Below are 20,207 nucleotides of genomic sequence, written 5' to 3' on the forward strand. Positions count from 1 at the left end.
CTGCAAATTGACAGCTGTTTTTAATACTGGGACTGTAACACATTTGATGGCAGGATATGCAGTGCTCCTTGCAGGCTAAGTGAGCACGCCACCAGAGCATAACTTGTGAGACAAACTAAGTGATTGCAATATCTGCACACCTTCTTGAGACTCCTTTGGTCCAAGACAAAGAGAACTCACCAGGCAGGCGGAATGAAACCTCTTCTTGCAGGTGCGGCAGGAGAGCTTGGGCAGCTGGCAGGTGGCACCGTGAAGAACATAGAAACAGATCATGCACTCCTCTACTCCTTCAAAGCGCTTGTCCACGTTGCGTTTCCACAGGGCTAGGCCATCCAGGATAGAGCCATTCTGCAACGGATGCATAATCTTCATGTTCTATACACCAAGACCACTCTACCCTACAGGCCACATAAGTTTTTGTTAGCACACAGTACTGTCCTGGTGATAATCAATGCAAACTGCCTATGTAAAGAACGACTTCTCCCACAGACCAAATATCCCCACTAGCAACACTAACGGCAGTGTCAATACTGGACTGATATTGGCCAACAATGGTTCTGCACTGAGCCATGCTATCCTTACAATGGGTACATGTTGGCTTCTTGTACAGTGCTACTCGGGAATGCTGCATCAGCCAAGCCTACACTATGCTTGCCGATTTCGTAACAACATCACTCTGACACCTAATCCTCTTCCACCCTTATTGATGCAAAGGCATCAAATGGCCTATTGAGTGAAAAAGCCGGCGTCATCTGTAGCAACGAAATTCCCATTGGCTGCGACACCACATCACGAGCGCACCTGGACGGTGCAGAGCGGGCGAATCGGAACACCTGCTGCTGTTGTAGCACGCCAGGTGTAGCGTGAGGAGAGAGGGCATCGCCATGTCACCAGCAAGCCTCGACAGAGCAGATATGGCGACGCGACACAGTATGCCTTCGATGTGCACCGTAGTGTGGCTCAGAATGTGAGCGTATGTTGGCTCGAAAACGTGGAATGGAGCAGCGGTGAGTGGCGGCGATGAGACCCGAGCAATGTAGCGAACATTTAGCGCAGAAATGCGAAGTGCAGATGCGATGACCCAATGCAGTGAAAGAACAGCGGGTCAGCAAAATTCGATGACATACCCCGCAGCAAAACTCGAAAACATTACATAACAGTGCATAACTCAAAGGACTTCTCAGCAACATTCAATTGGACATTAATGCTTTCGCACTCGCAACTCATAAGAAGTACTCAGGTGTCCTTGGTATTTTATTATCCCTTCCCTGAGCACCTATTTTGCTACTCTAAAAGACAACTGATTATCTGCTTTCTAAATTACATAGCTCACCCAGCTTCTGTTACTCCTTTTTATATTGACTAAGATTCACTCTCAAAAACTATACTGCCATCTTTCCGTCTGCACATGGTACAAATTACTATTGGATACCTGTGTCTTTTAGCAGCCAGAAGACTGAAGCATTCACAATTAGCAGTACATTTTACACTGAAACTTGTCGTTTTTGGCTTAAGCAAGAGCAGCTTGCCTGGTGGGTCAGGAAGGTGGTGAGCTGCAGTAGCCAGTGGCGCCACTGGTTCTGGCTGACACCCACACGCCGGCCCCCATCTATGGTGACCACACCGAGTGGGTGGTTGGATGGTAGCTTGACGACCAGTTCAATGGCCACCTCCTCGATGGTGTAGGTGGCAACCACTTCCCGTGCTGTAGGCCGACCCTTCACCTGTGGATTGGATGAGAGAGGAAGAGGGCGCCAATCCGAAAATGACGGTGAGGCATCTTTCGATGTCACGATGGAAACCATAGAAAGGGTAACAAGGATCCTGGCAACTAGGTTATAGGCACTAGTACGAAATTGTCTTAAAACTTCAGCATGAGAGCAAAATGTAGGCAAATGTTGGTCTTATATTGAGCCACCCTAGTATTACACTGGCTTCACATATAGTGCTACTTGGGATGCTGCAACCATTGAAACCACTCTATGCCTGAACTACATGGGCAATTTCAATGTTTGTGAACATTTTCTAAGTAATATTTATTTGTTGGTTATTGAAGTGATACATAGAAAGAATAATTCAAAAAGTTTTTAACAAATCTGAAAAACCTGAAGCAAGCACTAAAAAAAAGATATGGAAATCATAATTCAGCCGTAACCATGGTTTAACTTCTACATACTAACTACAAGCTAAATGCTACACGTTAATTTCTATAAAACAGTTTATAAGCTTCACTTCAATATGGTAAAACACCGATTTTTTTTTAGAAGCCAATGTTAGGATTGGCCAGCAGCTATTTCAGCCCGCTGCATGTGTTCCAATCCAACCAGGACGGTGGCACACTTCAGAGAACTGCGGATAACCGGCAGCCACGTGGCGAGGGGTCAGCTCAGGGGAGTTCTCAAGGGGAGGTAATTAGCGGAACCTCCCCATGCACTTTTCGAGACACCGGACAATATGCTACCCGGGCACGCCACCCGGGACGGCTCCGAGTTCGACGAAGCAGACTTTGTGCGCAACACGACAACGCCGCCCTGTTCTGCACCGACCAAGACGCAAGACAATGTGCTACCTGGGCGCGCTACCCGAGATGGCTCAGAGTTCTACGAAGCCCCTCTGACGTCGGCTCCGAACCATTACACCAGTGTGTGTGTGTGCGGCACGTGTATGTGAGCCCTCCTCCCCTTCCATGTCGAGAGCCCGCCTCCTCCAAAAGGGCGGGTCATCTACTAATGCGTCGAGCGGAGTGCTTATAAGCAGCGATTGTCGGCTGCTAGTGTGTGCTCGTCGTCATGCTCGTTGTCGTGCTCGTTGTCGTGCTCGAAATGTACTCGTGAGCTGTGTGTTCGTAAGCTGTTTGCTGTATGCTCGTCTTGCAGGCTCCATTTGGGAGTCGCGCTAGACTGTCGATGTATCTCATGTTCAACTGTAAATAACATGTAAATAAATCCTGCTCTCCTAAGTCCAGACAAAGAGTCAAGCTCCTTCCTACAGCTACAACTGCCAAATCTTACATCTGAATGGCAGCGGTGAGATCGGCCTACAGCTCGTAGATCGTCCGACAACTCTAACAAATGGTGGCAGCAGTGAGATCGTCCGACAAATCCTACACCAAGCTAGACACCTGAATGCTAGCACTATGCTGAGAATCTGTCACTCCCCAAAGAAGGCAAAGGGGTAATCATTGCTGATCATGCAGAAAATGTTCGTTTTGATGTCATTACCCCCCCCTCCCCCCATCTCTGGAGGCACAGCAGAACTCCCAGTTTGTTTCAGCACTGTATTTCATTGATCTTGTGATGCAATGATTTCGGGCTAAAAATGCACCCAACTTATCTCATTATTGAAGATCTGCTTTGAAATTAGGCTAATTCAGCCGGGCACACTGGGCTAATTGACTAGATTACACCATATCTGGGCCACCTAACATATATATTAAAACTGCTCCCACAGGCAGTGTTTAAGAAATGAAAGAATATGAGGAATTGCTAGGGACTTGCTGCATAAAATCAGGGTGAAGTGACACCGCACCTACGCAATGAGGTGCATCCGGTGCAATGCCGAAAACACCACACTGAACAGAACAGAGATTGCAGACTGCGGCGCTATACCCAGGCTGTGCACATCTAACAGGCAACTTGAGTACGTTTCCATGTTATCCCATGTTATAAAACATGCATTGCACCAAATAAATACAATTCATTAATGTATTAGTATTATCTTGTTGCTTGCCTGAGTGAAAAAAAAACTAAAATAAAGCTTTTAACACGAAAGCCAACAAGCAGAAATATGAATGCTAAGCATGACACAACCAATGAACTGAATCACTGTTCAAGAATGACATGTCGAATTTAGGTTAGTCCCTTAAACTAGGCACAAGTATCCACACAGGCATCAAAGCAGTCAAGACTAACCGTCATGTTTTCGAGCGACACATCGGCATTCTGCACAGCCTGGATTTCCCGTGATGAGATGACACTTGTCACATGGTTTGATGTAAACCTGGAGATGGCAAAGGGCAGAGAAACATTTTAAAACAGTGACAAAGGAAAAGAAATCTGCAGCATTTGCATAACTCATAACCACTGCATCCCTGCATTTTTGGCAACACAGTAACCTGTTGTAACAAAGTTGTGTTAGTCATAAATGAGAAGTTATCCTCCTTCTTCATAATACAAGCGTTACGTTAATATAAAATTCTTGAATGTTTATAAACTACACACATGTGCCGCATTCCCGGAGGGTACCCAAAAAATTTGAAGGACATTCAAGCTTCGCCTTTAAGAGTGGAATGCAATGGCCTTCAAAAACCCCTGACCGATTTTGATGCTACCTGGAAACTGCAGCTTATGTAACCGTAACATTTATAGGGAAATGCTGGCGGCAAACGCTATGCACGAAGGCAAGCTTTCTGGCACAAACGCGGCCTCTTGCGTGGGTCGATCTCCTGTTATTGTTTCGCACCTTTAATATTTCAGTCTGAGAAGAGCTGACATAAAAGATATGTGCTGTTGGCATTTTTTTTTTACATTACATTTGTTTGTGGGCTCTCGTTCTCAAAATTCCGAGGATAACTTTGTAAAGAACGAAAGACAAAGTATGAGCTACTTTGGTGGTAGAAGAGTGGTTGGGTACGCGTGGTTCGAAATTTGGTTCAAAATTATTTTTGCCGAAGCGACGTTTGATGCTGGACGCAGGACGCCCCCACCGCCTTCTCTGTGACACGGGGCCCTTAATGCTCTTGCGTTAAAACCTTTCAATGGTGGGCTGATGTAGGAGAGGTGGGGTAGGAGGGGCGACAGGCATCCTTCCAGCCCTTGAGAACAAGAGGCGTGGACAAAAATGACGGATACACAGAAAAACTGTCGATTATATGAGAATGGCTATATTCTGAAGTCGGTCAGCACCGCCAGGTCAAAAGGTATTCATTACAGCTGCGCATGTGGCTATAGTATACATTCCAGCCTTCCTAGTCATGTGACTGCAATGTCCAGTCCCACGGCTTTTTTAAGAATTCCAACTCCTAAATGAATTGCTCAGAAAGCCAAGAACTAGCTTGAAAAAAGAAAAGAGGGATAGGGGAGGGGGAAAGAGGCAAATAGAGAAGCACTCCAGCTTCTGCCTAATTCACGGAGCAACTTTTATACTATTCTTCTGTGTCAAGGAAAGGCAGTGTGTGCTTTCGATTTAAAGGAATGAACAGAGGCTGAAATGTTAAAGAAAGAACAAGTAAATGAGGGGGAGCATGCACCCCATCAAAAGCAACATCGTGATCTAAATGAGAGAAACCACTGACAACAGAAGAAGAGCAGGCAGAAAAATAAGAAGGTGCACAGCCGTGAAGAGATGAGCAAAACCTTGAGCAGAAGGGGTTGGCTCGCTATCATGCAGCAAAGAAACATGGTAAGCTCACTTTTCCACGTGGTCCATGACACGCTTGTTCTGACTGTTCCACCAGGCACGCACGAGAGCCGGCAACTTGCATATGGTGTCCAAGTACACCTGGCAGGCAACGTGCTGCAGCTTTGCTGAGCTGAACACCTCTGTGAAAATTTACACAGAAAAGCGAGCAATTTCATTAACAGCGGAGTCAAGGTAGTGTGTGCAGAAGAAAACAGCAAGAAGACACACATTCTTGCCCTAGAGGGTAAGAGCGCAGTAAGCTAAAATTTAACTATGATAATTTATGGAGTTTTAATACCCCAGTTACACCTTGACTGCGAACACTACTGTAACGAGGTCACTAGTACAGATTAATATTGATTACGTGCGCACCCATAACTGCTTGAAGTTTACCCACTGCACTAAGCTTATTGGCTGTGGAGTTGCACTTCTCAGCCAGAGGTCATGTGTTTGATTCTGGCTGCAGCGGCCGCATTTTCATGGAGGCAAAATGCATAAATGCCCGTGTACTTACACTTAGGTTCATATTTAAAAACCTGAGGCAGTCAAAACTAATCCACAGTCACCCACTACAGTGTCCCTCATAATCAGATCATGTTTTTGGCAAGTAAAACCCCAGAATTTAATTTTAACTGCGTGAACTTCCTTCGGCACATGAGGGCTCACTGATGTTTTTTAATTCATCATTTGAAGTGTCCGTGCCACAGCTGGAAATAAAACCCATGACGCAGTGAGCAGCAGAATGCTCAGGTTGCTCGGCCATTATGCCATGCATGAGTTGAACCAGCAGTGAGGAGAACGTAACTCTAGCAAAGCATTGCAGAGTGGAGGGCCAATGGCTCGAAATTTCTGTCATCTTGTCTGAATAGTCCTGAGTCGGTGCATCCTTTAGAAATTTTTGGGCCCTGTTTCTTGTTCCTAATAAGTAGCTACTGATCCAGTAATCACGGTAAAGAAACTCGTTTGCTCCAGCGTGTGACGAATGTTTAGTTATATGCCCGCATGGTACGACCAGTCGCAGCTTTGATTTTGAAGAGCACTACATGCCCCACGACGTAAGGGGCATGTTTGTAAACAACGATAATCATGTGAGCTTCTAGACCTGTAACTCTTTGTTGGGTAGAAGTCTACTATGCAGTATGATCACGTCCACAAACTTCTTAATGTTTACGGTTTACTGGGTAACCGGAGGGGTGTACGGCAGGAACAACACTGGTAGTGACATCTGGTGATGCAGTGCCTAACCAGAGAGCACGCAAAAATAATACTGCAACATATTCTACTTAACTGCTGGTGTAAAGCCTTAATAGCTACATAATCATTAGTGCACCATGCATTTATGATAATTCCCTTCAACAATAACACCGACGTGACAAAAATAAAGTTGAATGCATTTTAGTTGGAGAAATTGTCACAGGATTAACCAACAGTTTTGCTACTGCCGGCCATGGCACTGGTAACCTGGTAATCTGTAAATGGGAGGAAGTTTGCATGTACACTTCCAAGTGCGCACGTATGTACGCTTTGTGTGTGGTCATTGCAAGACACCCAATGCAAGCCGAAATGCAAACAGTGCTGAACTGTCTTCTGAATGACGAGGCGAGCCAATGACAACGCATGTCACTGAAATCAATCGCCGAAACTTGTCATGTAACACTAGTCACAAATATGACCTAGGCTGATGACTACATTGATAGGCGCCAAACTTTCCAATTGATTGCTTGCACAGTCTTCAAAATGAAATTAAAATGGATTCTAAACTGCACTTGCTACTGATACTTTACGGATAGGACCTATGAGCTCGCAGCAACGGAACCTACGAGTTATTTTGAGTCAGAATTTTTGTGTCAGTATCCCTTTGAAGTGTACCGATTCATGCCATCCTTAACAAAAAAAAAGGGGGGGTGGGGAAATCATAGGTGAACAAAATACTATAGCAGGGAGCAAGAACTTCCATATGAATGGTATATTTTTCATGGATATTTTGCTTACTGGCTTATTTTACTTCACCTTGCCAATACATCAAGACACACATGAATACTTTGCATGCTGCTTTTTGTTTCTCTTCACATTCATCGCTGTCTTGACGATACTATTATTTTCACACGTCAGTGTAGGGAAGTAGCTGGCACATCTAATAGGTTCAAAAGTCTCTCATTTATTAATACTGAACACGGCTAGTACACTTAAGCCAGTAGCCAGATGGATAGCCACCACAAAAAGAGAGAAACTTTTTCAACCATGCCAAATAGCAAAAATTATAAAAACAAGTGCACTCCTGTGAATACTCAATATGGCAGTATCTCTACTGCAGCAAGCAAACAAACTTGCGTACAGATTCTCGCATCGTTAATGGAGTGCTTTAGGATGTCTGGTACTCCGGTATAAGCGATGATGTTGATGTAATACCAGGTTACCAGATGCTGGTAGCAATGCCTTATGACATTTCGTCTCCCCACAATGCCTTGTAGACATGTTTTCATGTTCCATGAGTGTCCTTGTTGAAAAATCATTTAAAAAGGCAATGTGTTCATGATTATGCGGCTTCCAAAAAACTTGCACAAGCAACAAAGTAAAATACACTTGATTACTGCAATAATAGCTCTGTAGCTCTGTGTTAGACTGGTTGAGCTCTGCACCACCAAGTGACGCCACCAAGTCAGCTGCTTTACATTTTTTACAAATGTTTACATTTTCGTTAACCCGGTAATCCTCAAGTGCTAGCGCACATACCAGAATACCAGACATGCTAGAGCTCTCTATTATGTATTTTGTGCAGACACATATACAACAATACCTATAATTTGCATACATGAGGGGAACAAAATAGTGAGATGCAAGGATGCTTTTCCTGTATTAAAACAGTACACAAAGAGCTAGAACTAGTCGGCAGAAGGCCAAGCCAAGAAAGTGTCGAGGTACCTTGTGGGCTCAGCTTCACTGGCTCGGTGAACATGGTGTTGCCCTTGGAGCCCAAATTGACATTGGAAGGCATCAGGCAGAACAGATGTTGCAGAAGTGAGGACAGTAGGCCTTCTTCCTGGAGGTAGCTGGCGTACTCAGATCTAGCCTGCAGCCACGAAAATGCAAAGGTGCTTTGGAAGCGTCGCTTAATTAGGGAGTTTAGCGTCCCAAGACTGAACAGCGGGTTAAGAGGGACACCATAGAGGAGGGCTCTGGATCAATTTTGACTACCTGGCATCCTTTAACACGCATCTAAATCTAAGTACACAAGTGTTTTTACATTTCGCCTCAATCGAAATGTGGCTGTGGCAGTCTGGAATCAAGCTGCAACCTCGTTTATTTTTTACTGCTGCCCTTAAAAAGCAGATGGAAAGCGATTACAGATGAAAGCCAATATACACCTAACTTCAGTCGTGAAATTTAGGTTTGCGTAGTGGTTTCCACCGTTACACTAGAAAACAAATGGTACACGGCACAATGCATTCACAGTTGCAACTTATCTAGACTCGGCAACCTGATGACGAGCAAGATGGCCACCTTCCAGTTAATCAAGTGCGTCCTGCAAAGATCATGGCTGCACCAAAGGAGCTAAGCTGCCGATACCTTTGCCTGCCAGATACTATGTGTGTGTCCAACTTGCCTCTGCAGGTGATGCACCAAAGAAAGCAAGAAGTTCCAGCCAGGACAGAAGGTAGCCCAGGGTGTAAGTGTAGCTGTCTGTGTTGGCCTCCACCAGACAACAGTCACCAATGTCAAAGTCTAACAGAAGCACGTCGACAACTTGCCCCATTTCAAGCAGCGATGAAAGCAGTGGCTCTGGAGGGCTCCTGTGCAGAGCAGAAGCATATGGCTATAGCCTAGCGCTATCCAACAATGGAAGACAGGAGAAATGCGGAACACAAAGGTAAGTGACAGCGGACAGTCAAACATTGACTGCCACTGTGTCAAACTCGGTTGACTGACTATGTTATTGGTTTATTGATTGATATCTACCAACTCAACAACCAGGACCAAAGATTTTGTTCACTCAATGTGAAACTAAAAATACAGGCAGCCTCTGGTGCAGCAATGGTGCGGTGAGACTTACAGCAAACTCGGCCTCCAAGATCCAAGACATGTTAAAGGCAGTATACCGAAATTTCAGTTATTATCATCGTCAGGTGGCCATACAAGTATGAAAATGAGTAACTGTTTTTTTCATGCACATCACCTATGTATTTTCCCACGATTCCTGCTTTCACATTGGTGTGCATCCACAAATCTTTTGTTTCAGCATGCAGGCAGACTAGGCAGAATGCATCAAAATTACCTAGCTACCAAAGATGTTAGGAGCCAATGTCAATGAGGAGTTTCGCTGTGCTGAAAAGCTCACATGAACTTTTTTGTGCATGAATGATACTATATCTTATATATTCAGGGAATTTCAAGATGCATAAATGCCATCCCAGGTTTGGAGCTTTCCAAAGAAATCTCAACAAGCTGAGGTGCTTTGCTTATCATCACGAGATAATTTGTGTTATATGCAATATTTTACTATTTTGGCAAATATATTACAGTGCAGTACGAGCGGTACCACTGTGAAAAGAATTGCCATCTTAACCAATAGCAAAATAAAAATTAATAAGAAACACAAGCCCTCAGTGTTAGCAATAGTAAATATAGAATGCTTCTAATGCATAGTACAGTAATACAGTAGAAACCCATTATTTCGAGCCTCGCGGGACCGCAAGATTTGGTTGAATCATCTGAAAGATCGAATTAATGAACGATGGCAGAATGAATGAATTCGAATCTTTTTTTTTTTAATTGCTTGAAGTAGTCTGTCATATCATTTTGCTTCTTGCTCTTGAAAGGCAGTTCAACCAGTATGCAGCAAAGAACACCAACATGTTTAAATGCTGCCTCAGCTTTGGATTTAAAAAAAAGTTGTAAATGTTAAAAAGAGGTAAAGTTAAACAGCTTTATGCCTAGAGAAGCAGTTGCTGAGTTTATTATTTTGAACCTTTAGTGACTACTGCATGCATGTGTGGGCACTGGTCGGGGTCAAATTAACCAAACGGCACGCTTTCTCATTCGAAGTAAACAATTTTTCTCCCCAGTACTTTCCATCCAATGCATTCAAATTTAGCAAAAAGTCGAATTAATTGAGATCTAATTAACAGGAATCAACTGTATGGCATTGTTTCATACATGAGTTATCAATATGAGCTTCATTTGAGGAGGTACCCGAGAACATTTCCTAACTCTGAGAACTCCTAACGTAATCAGTCTCATCATATCCTCTTTTTTGCACACAAAAAAAAAATGAATGAAGCTTGAACTTGAACCCACGGTAAGAGAATATGAGAGGTGTATGAACAGGCCTTCAAGCAAGAGAGAAGATTCGCTAATGATGAATGCTTTTGTGGCAGGTGATGCAGGAGAGCGGAGGCCACCTGTTGGGGTCCTCTCGGCTTGATGCATGTGCGCTATAAAAACATGCCCAAGTGTAACAGGCAATAAAATGCATTCCGAAGCTTATTTTCATGCATTTTTCTTTCTTTTTGAGTGCCGGTTATGGATGGTTTGTGCTGACAAAGCAAGTGAATGTGGGCACGTATAAATGGGCGTGAAAAACATATAGGTAGCCAGGCGGCTGCTTCACTTGGTGGTTTGTAGAACGTTGGACTACCCAGTGACGTAACGACGACGACCGCAAAATAAAGCTAGAGAAACAAATTCAAAGCAGCCCAATGCCTATGCTAGAACCTTCGTCACATGAGAGAGTCTTGGAATCGCAGAAAGACATGTTCTTCACATATCTGTGTAACATGCAGATGCCACACGATTTTGTGCTGCTCAATGACGAAGCAAAGGGCGCTTTCTGCTATAGTTTATGTGGCACCATTTTCTTTCTCTTTTTTCTTTTTGAGAAATTGTAACAGCCAAATCCATGGCACTTTTAGTTTGTGCATTCAACAGCAGCTCCCGTAGCTTAAATACCACAAAGAAGTCTGGTCACATTCATTTTCAATATTATGCCCGTATACTATCTCATATTGCTGCACAGATATGAACACCTTCATGCTCTGAAACCCATACCTTTACAACGAACGCCTCTACAGCGAAACGGCCCATATAACAAAGGATTGAGTGTGTCTCGTCCGAATTCTCATCTTTCACATGTGTTGTGAATGTCTCTATAATGAAGATCATTACATCGAATTTGCCTGTAATATGAACAAACTTAGGTGCCCCCAATGGCTTATTTGTTGGTTAACAATGGACGCCGCGTAGCGGTACAAACAATGCCATCTGCACACGTCACTGAGGTGCATGTGATATCTGCACTAGCACTAACGGCAGCGCTAGCAACATACCTACTTGACGAGCGTGTCGATGACGGAAGTAGTCCTGTTGCATTGCTCCACAAGTAACTCAACCCACGCACTGCTTGCTGTATATGCATCAGTGGATGTGATGGCAGTTGATGACATCATCACGCTGCGATCGCAATTGATGGCACCGTGATGATGTAATCGTGAACGACCGACTATTAACGAAGGCAACAGTGATGAAAATCCTGTGAATGAGCCAAGAATTTTCATGGCGAGGGAGATGATAGCGGCAGTTGACAATCTGCAAATTGACCTTGTGTAGCTCTAGTGTTTCGCTGTGGAGCATGAACCTTGGCGCAATAAGGCTGGCTGTAGTTGCACATTCTGTCAGACAAACTGTGCACAAAAAAGATTAGCAACTTATTTCACTAAGTCTCTCTTGAATTAATGTTAAATAAAGGTTTCCTTTTGTTGAGCTTGCTTAGCCTGCTCTACTGAGAGCTGTATGATGCACGACCTTTACAATGCAGTGACCTGTGTAACAAAGAATTTCGGAGGCCCGAAGACTTTTCTAAGGCATTTGACTGTATTCACTGTTGTACGAGGAGGCACTGGCTCAAATGTCACCATTAGTTGTGAATATTTAAGTGCCCATCGTCAACCAAGTTGTGAATTTTCATTTTCGCTACCACTTTCGTGTTAGACTTTCCAATTATGGTTACTCACGCATTTTCTAGGAGGGTGAGTCTGTCGTTATGAAGTTGTATGCACGTACCAATGAATACAGCTCATTCAGGCATTTTTCTTATCCATGCCAACTAGTATTCATACTGTTACTTAAAACCACTAAATAACGTGACTGTTTTAGGGGCACCTACTAGAGTACAAGCATTTACTGAGCAGAGATAAAATGAGTGTTTGCAGATGCACCCAGCATATGGACACCAGAGAGAGAGGTGCAGAACATTTGCAAAAAGAGCATGTTATTGGTGTGGTAAAACACAGAAAAATATCTTTATGCACTGTAACATTATACTAATAGCTTGTGCTGTACGTCTATTCATGGCACAACATTGGGCTCGAAATATATTTCACAAAGTCTGTTACTTGAAGGAATCGATCCTTCCTCAAGATGACACACTTCCTCTTTTTCAGACAATTATCGTCTCTTGGCACAAAAAAAAAAAAAAAAAAGAGACCTTTTCCTTGCACAACTTGTACCCCGTATTACAATGTGGGATAAAGCATTTTTTCCTCATTATGCACTAAAAAGCTCGACACATTTTAGGGAACCATGTGCCATCTGCTCTCATTTTCCCATTAGATCAATGTAAAAGACGGGCCCCATGGGCACCAAACTACTCGCACCGTCTACAGGCGAACACTAAAAACTGTAGCGAGTTGCGGAGAAGATCTCTCTGGTGGCGCAGTTCATACACCTCTCATGTTCCTCTGCCATGCTTGAGCCTGAACTCATATTCTCATACCTGGAAGTTTCGTCACTCTCTTGCTTTTCAATGCCTTGTGCTTCTTCTCTAGCGACCGTTGGAACGATTCTATAAAAGAACACCGAATTACTTCAACCTCATCGACAGTGTCAGAAACTCTGGCAACCCACAAGCTCTCATTACAACTACAGCATAAACAAACATGACATCCTTACTTTTGAAGTAGCGTGTGGGCACCCAGCTGCAGTGCAAGTGACTTGGATGTGGCCAGGGGTGTCAGCTTTGACAACAAAGTGTTCAGGGATGCTGTATTCTGCACCTGGTTTTGAAAGCCTTCCATGAACTTCATCACAGATTTCTCACTTGCAAACTCCAGTGCCGAAGCGAGTTTCTTCAGAAGCACGGATGCAGTCTCATTCGGACATGTTGAGAGCTCTGCACAAGAAAAAAATCGGCATCCAATTGCAGATACGGTAGCCACATTACGGATACAGTGACAATCTGCAGGTGTTGCTTATTCAGGACAAGTTATGTGACTGCAGACAATATGACAAAATGCAATGCAACAAAATGAGTTTCTACACCACAACTAAAGTAACATAAACAAGAAACATTTCTCATATTAACATTGCAACACCAGTTAAATCCACAGCACCACATATGTCAACTTCAAGCTCTATCTCTACTGAACGGTAAATTGCAAAATTATCTTCACTGCATCTGTTGTTTTTAATTCAAAACTTATTCACATTTTTGTAACTATTCTGGTGCCTTTTTTTTCTAAATTTACTTTGAATTCATGACGTTAGTATGTCTCAACTCTAAAATTAAATTCTAGGTTATTAGGTGCTAAAACCATGATCTTATTATGAGGCACATCATAACGGGGGACTTGACCACCTGGGAATCTCTAATGCGCTCCCAATATATGGCACACAGGCTTTTTTTTAAATTTTACCCCCATGGAAATGGGGCCACAGCGGCCAAGATTTGATTCCATGGCCTCGTGCTTAGCAGTGTAACGCTATTACCGCTAAGCCACCACAACGGGTAGCCTCAACTTTGTGCCCCAGCTTTAAAGTCCTGCTCATCACCATCACACACTTCCATTTCCCAAAATATATTGTACGGCATGAACCACCAATGCCTGCACTTATGCGATAGCTCAGTGGTCAGTACATTTGGCAGACGACAATCTCTTGGTGCTGTAGCATGGGTCTCAATCCTTTTTATGCAGGCCAATGAGATTCTCTTTTCTCTCTAAACCTGTCATGCTATCAGCAGATCTTGATTTGGATTTTCAGTGATTTTTGTGAGATCTTCAATGACTTGCTCGGTTTTAAGTGGCTTTTGCTTGATGTGACTGCAATAAGAACACTAACAAAAAAAAAATGAAGCTGCTCTTCAAGTCACCTTGCATACAGTGTCAGCTACCCATCCATAAAAAGAACTCTCTATGTACAAAAACAACTTCTTTCCTTCCTTTTTTACTAAATGTTAAACTTAAAAAGTGGGGTTCACTGTTTAGGTGTTTTGAATACGGCAGGTCTGGGAGCGCCTGGTGTAGCAGACAATGCACAAATGGAAGTGGTCTCTACCACCTGCTTAATGCACCTGAACAATGCATCGACACTGCTTCTAACCAAAATCACAAATAATGTGCCTAAGAAAATGAACCGTCAGCATACTTGTTCACTTTGACAGTGGCCTGCCCTGTTATTTGAACAGTTCAGTGATTAGAGACTTGAACAGATTGATCACTGATCGATTTGTTGGGATTAATGTTCCAAAATGACACTGAGGCAAGCTATGAGATGCTGCCTGTAGAGGACCACAGATTGTCCCTGACAATCTGGGATTCGTTAATGTACACATAAATCCAACTCTGCATCCCACTTTCATCAAGGTGCTGCTAACAAGGCCAGGAATTGAACTCGCAGCCTTATGCTCAACTGGAGAAAGCCATAGACACTGAGAAAGAATTCATTAGAAACTAGCAACAAATCCGGGTTAAGAACTTAGCATGAAACCTCACCTTACTAATCACATTACTCAGACAGCACGAAAAAAGCGAAAGTATATTTACGAGCTATGTCAATGAATCCGGGGATGAGCACGGAGAAAATGGCATGAGTGTAGAATTCCTCCCACTCAACGTCGAAACCCTCGGGAAGCTTGCACTGCTCACGAACCAGCTGGACCTTGTCAGTCACGTAAGCAACTTGCAGCAAGGCACTCAGGAGCTCGCAGGTGAAGATGACTTCCCTCGTCGAGAAAAGCTCCACCGCTCTCCTCCAGTTGAACTTCTGTCATGAAAATAGAAAACAAATGGCTGTCACTGAATTTCACTACGACAGCAGTTCTCATCTACGATCTGCGCACTCCTGTTCACGTGTACACATCAGCTGCTACTCCACACTGAAGCCCTGTGACAAACAAACCATGGCAATCCAACCTTTTCGTTGTCTGAAATGCAAATACTAATGGACAAACATCAGCAAATAATAAAGTGCTTATGGTTTAGCTCATGCTATACACATTGCTTTCACAGGTTTTGTAGGTACTGAGAGGTAGACAGATGGCTCCAAATGCACACAGCGTTTTTGCAATGCAGCATACATTAAAGAGCCGGAGGAGAGAAAGTGCTGACTAACAAGATTAGCAAGAGGTTGGAGGAATTTGCAAACGATCTGGGGAAATTTGAACAAGCTTTCCACAACAATAAAAGAAAATGCAAACAACTGGGTAAATTAACAAGACTTGTACAACTGTGCACAATGCTGGGGCGACTTTATTTCAATCCGATGTCGTAGCAAACGAGGTCAAAGTTAATCGCTAAAACCTAGTTCAGTTGACAACAGCGGGGAAATGGGAAAATGTGTACAGAAATGCTGCAAGACTGAAGCATAAATTGCGGGTTAGAGCCAGTGCTGTCACAAGCAAGTGTGTTTGCATGCGCGCATGTGTGTACGTGTGTGTGAAGGGGAGTGGAATTACTCATTTGCCAAGCATGTGGAGCATTTGCCCCTGCAAAATGCCCTCAACAGGTGTCGCACAATGGGCGAGCTAATGCTGCACCTTTAGCCCCACCGTTACCCTCTCCTAAATCCTACTGCACTGCTTAGTGAAAATATGCAGTCTCTGATTTTTGAAGACCACTTGGTTCACAAATATCCCTAACACCCTGTGCAAATGTTGCAACAACATTCTGGATACATAAATCTGAGATTGTGTTCCATCACTAGCAACAACAATTCTGTTGTTCTAAGCGGGGAAGGAAGAAAGGAAATGAAAGATGAAAGCTGAAGAACTGGCACACCTTCAAGTTACTCAATCATGAGACGAACACGGAACCTCTATAGCGCACACACAACCCATAACAACTGCCAGAGGAGGTCAACCCAGCGCACTTCGTGTAGCCATAGCATCCAATCTGATTTTTACGGCAGATTTTTCCTAAAAATCAAAACCAAATGCATATAAGTTGCACTGTTCTACAAGACGCACTGACAAAAAATTCAGAAAAAAGAAATTGCGACTTATACACCGGAAAATACGGTATATCAAAGACCATGCTGCAGCATGAGCGCCTTGCAACACTCGTGAGCAAAAAAATTAGTCAACTTTTGTTCACTTCAAATGTCCTTGGAGAAGCAAATCGTTAAGTCCCCGATATTCACAATTTGGGGAAACTGCCCGGGACGTGCAGAGGTTTCAGATGAGCGTCAGACAGGTGTATTTTATATTTAGAATTATCGGCACATAAAACTATCTTGCGCACCCCTTTGAGTTCAATATAACTGGGTGCAACTGCATAGCAAACTGCACAACTTGCCTGATTCCATGTGGCAACGCTCAGCAACACAAAGTCCCAATTGCATGGTGTTAGCGCTTGGGGGCACTGCCTCAGGACCACCAGATAGAAATGGCAGGCCATACGACTCCACTCAAACTCATCTTCTGAAAGCCCGGCACTGAGAGAAGAGCACAGGACAGGACACATTGATGATAATGAAATACTTGATGCTGACTTCAGATTCATGTACGAGCAGAAAACAAAGCAGAACGAATGCACACATGATGACAGTGTTCTCTAGAAAACTGCATGGAGTTAACTTATGAATGAAGATAAAGCAAGGTTAAGTGAATGACTGATATATCAGGTTTGAAGTCACAAAGAAACGCTGGAGTATGAGGCTCCACACCCCTTCCTCCTCTATACACACACACACACACACACACACACACACACACACACACACACACACACACACACACACACACACACACACACGCACGCACGCACGCGCACACGCACACGCACACACACACACACACAGAGAGAGAGAGACAGACAGACAGAGAGAGAGACACACACTGTGAGTGTCCCAATTGGGATTCTTTACGTACTTGGGAATTCCACTTGGGAATCCCACTAGGGATTGTTTACTAGGTCTATTCGATAGACTTAGTAAATCAAATAGAATCGAATAGACCACTAGGTCTATTCGATTCATTTGATGATAGTCGAATGGACCACTAAACCACTCAATCGAATAGACCACTAGGTCTATTCGATTCAGCCAAGTTTCTATGCACCTTCTGCACCCATTCACGGTGCGCTGCACCTAGGCCTTCGATTCCCTGAGGTGCAGCGGTGCACCTGCACCCCCGTGCACGATTGAACGGGGTGCGAGGCAAGGTGCCGCTGCGGTTCAGTGAACCCTTGAACCCTGCAGCGAGTGGGTGCACGGCCCGGCACCCCATAACTGGCACCCCCTGCACCTTTTCATTTGTGGTGCCGTGCACATTTTTCTCAATCGAACAAACCTTAAATCTACATGCACAAGCACTTTTGTATTCCTCCCTCGTCAAAATGTGGCCGCTGCGGCTGGTAGCCAAACCGGCAAATTTATGGTCAGCAGGGGGGGCGCGAACAGAGATCGTTGTTCAAAATGCATGTTCAGTTTCCGTTCACTTTCGCCTCACGTGATTGGCCTAGGCTGACAACATCGGCGCAGCCTAGGCCAGTCACATGAGGCAAAACTGAACACAAACTGAATGCGCATTTCGAACAATGATCTCCGATTGCACACCAGAACGCCATGGCCACTGAACCAACACGACGGTGCAAGAAACTATGCTACATTTTACAACATTTAACATTAACATTTAACAGGTAACACATCTCAGAATGTCATCACCATGGCAGCCTTTGCTTGTCTGTGGCTTGCTTTTCTTAGTGTGCGGCAGCAAATGAACTAATAAACAAATACGAAAAGGTGAGCTATCTGGTAACTGATATGTTCCCATTGCCCAAATGCGGCTTCTTTCCTCCGTGTCCTGGTCCCCCATGTCACTTTGTTATCTCAAACTAATCAAGCTGTAATAGAAGACAATAGCTCAATTGGCAAGAAAGTGCCCATAGCTAACACGCTTGGCTGAAATTTAGCCATGTGAGCAGGATGCTGAATTCAGTGATTTGAGTAGGAACTGATGTGCAACATCATCTGCATACTCACTCTTCGTCTCTCAAGTACAGCTTTGGCTGAGTACCCCTTGTTCCTTGTAACCAGTACAGCACAGAGACCACTGCCTCATGAACTGATTCAGTGTTTCCTGTGTCGAGGCCTTCCAATGCCTTACACGCAAGACCCAGAAGGTCAACAGCCACTGAGGAACAAAAAAGGGAAAGAAAAATAGAGTAAATGTGAACACGAGGTGAGGCTGGGAAGACAGTACACGTGGGGTCTAACCACTACTTATGTGGTATCTACTTCACTGCGAGATCTGAAGTCAACACAAGAGCAACAACACTATACCACTACTACTACTACTACTACTACTACTACTACTACTACTACTACTACTACTACTACTACTACTACTAACATTATCAATAATTAAAGAAAATTAAATCATAGGGTTTTACAATCTGATTATAAGATATACTGTGGTTATAGTATGTTATTACAGTAAGCTCTGTAGATTAATTTTGACCATCTAGGTTTCCTTAACATGCACCCAATGCACGGTACAAGAGCGTTATTGTATTCCACCTCCACTGGGATCAAATCCACCACCTCATGCTCGTCAGCGCAATAGCCAACTCCAAGGAAGATGTTAAAGGGAATGTGACTACAGTATTTAGTTTGTAAATGATAGAGCAAACAGAACCAAACTCACTGCAAACAGTGTACAGGCATAATAATTTGAGACAGCTGCTAGCAGATGCAACCCACAGAAAACAAAAACAGCACAACTTACCAGCCCAGCCCAGCTCTGGTTCCCAAGACCTGATGCACCCAACAGAAGTAAGAAAAACCTCTTCAATGTTGTTTTGGGACATAAAAGGCAGTAGCGACTGCACGACCAAGAGTTCTGCTTTCTTCTCGTGGCTGTAGCTGCAAAGAGACACTGGTTGTTTGGTCCCAATGTTGGCGGAAATTGCAGAAAAGAAGCATACAGTGCTGAGCCTTGTAATGAAAATACTGACATTAGTGGTGTGATGCAATGACAATGACAAAGTTTAAATTCTCCCTCTAACCATCATGAGAATTTCAAGAAAAAATACATTTAAGAAACTATCAAGACGCCGGATTTGACTATCTGCACATCGGGACGAGCTCTAAGCATGCAACGGTGAAGGGCCCTATCACAGAGTTATTAAGTGCTCAGACTTTAAGCAGCAGTAAGCGCAATCTTCGAGTTCTTCAGTATTACATATCGCACCTGACACTGCCATTGTTATATAGCACAACCTCTAAAAGAGCTCCTCACCAGGCCCCAATGCAAGTTTTAGTTAAAAACTAAAGTGCTAGGACGCTGCCTATCATTTGTTTTATCAAAATAATTTTTTCAAATTGGTTAATTATTATACGTAGAAGAAATTGAATGCCTCGTTGCCATACCGCCAGAAGGCGAGCACGACTATCAACAGAGACACTCTCTCCCTCTGCTCTGAGTAGCAACGTTTCTTCCCTGCCGTCTCCCATACCGGCGCCGAGGCACTGAGTCGAGTACACATGACCAGTTCTGCCTCCTTTTCCTTTTCTTCTCATGCTTTCTTGCTGTGGGG

The 20,207-nt window shown here is 43.8% G+C and overlaps 1 protein-coding gene across 1 annotated transcript in view; it reads right to left on the reverse strand.

Annotated features, from left to right (window-relative positions):
• The window catches only part of Ltn1 (E3 ubiquitin-protein ligase listerin), a 50,371-nt gene that overhangs the window by 455 nt on the left and 29,709 nt on the right, over positions 1-20,207 (reverse strand). The window contains exons 19-30 of the mRNA XM_075695944.1: positions 19,397-19,533; positions 18,652-18,802; positions 16,965-17,103; positions 15,216-15,435; positions 13,345-13,564; positions 13,169-13,237; positions 9,005-9,191; positions 8,323-8,470; positions 5,411-5,540; positions 3,912-3,999; positions 1,530-1,724; positions 181-348 (exon numbers count right to left, since the gene is read on the reverse strand). Coding sequence (XP_075552059.1) covers positions 181-348; positions 1,530-1,724; positions 3,912-3,999; positions 5,411-5,540; positions 8,323-8,470; positions 9,005-9,191; positions 13,169-13,237; positions 13,345-13,564; positions 15,216-15,435; positions 16,965-17,103; positions 18,652-18,802; positions 19,397-19,533 — 1,852 coding nt within the window. The remainder of the gene's footprint in view (positions 1-180; positions 349-1,529; positions 1,725-3,911; positions 4,000-5,410; positions 5,541-8,322; positions 8,471-9,004; positions 9,192-13,168; positions 13,238-13,344; positions 13,565-15,215; positions 15,436-16,964; positions 17,104-18,651; positions 18,803-19,396; positions 19,534-20,207) is intronic.

This window comes from Dermacentor variabilis, chromosome 6 (genome assembly GCF_050947875.1).
Source record: "Dermacentor variabilis isolate Ectoservices chromosome 6, ASM5094787v1, whole genome shotgun sequence".
Lineage (NCBI taxonomy): Eukaryota > Metazoa > Arthropoda > Arachnida > Ixodida > Ixodidae > Dermacentor > Dermacentor variabilis.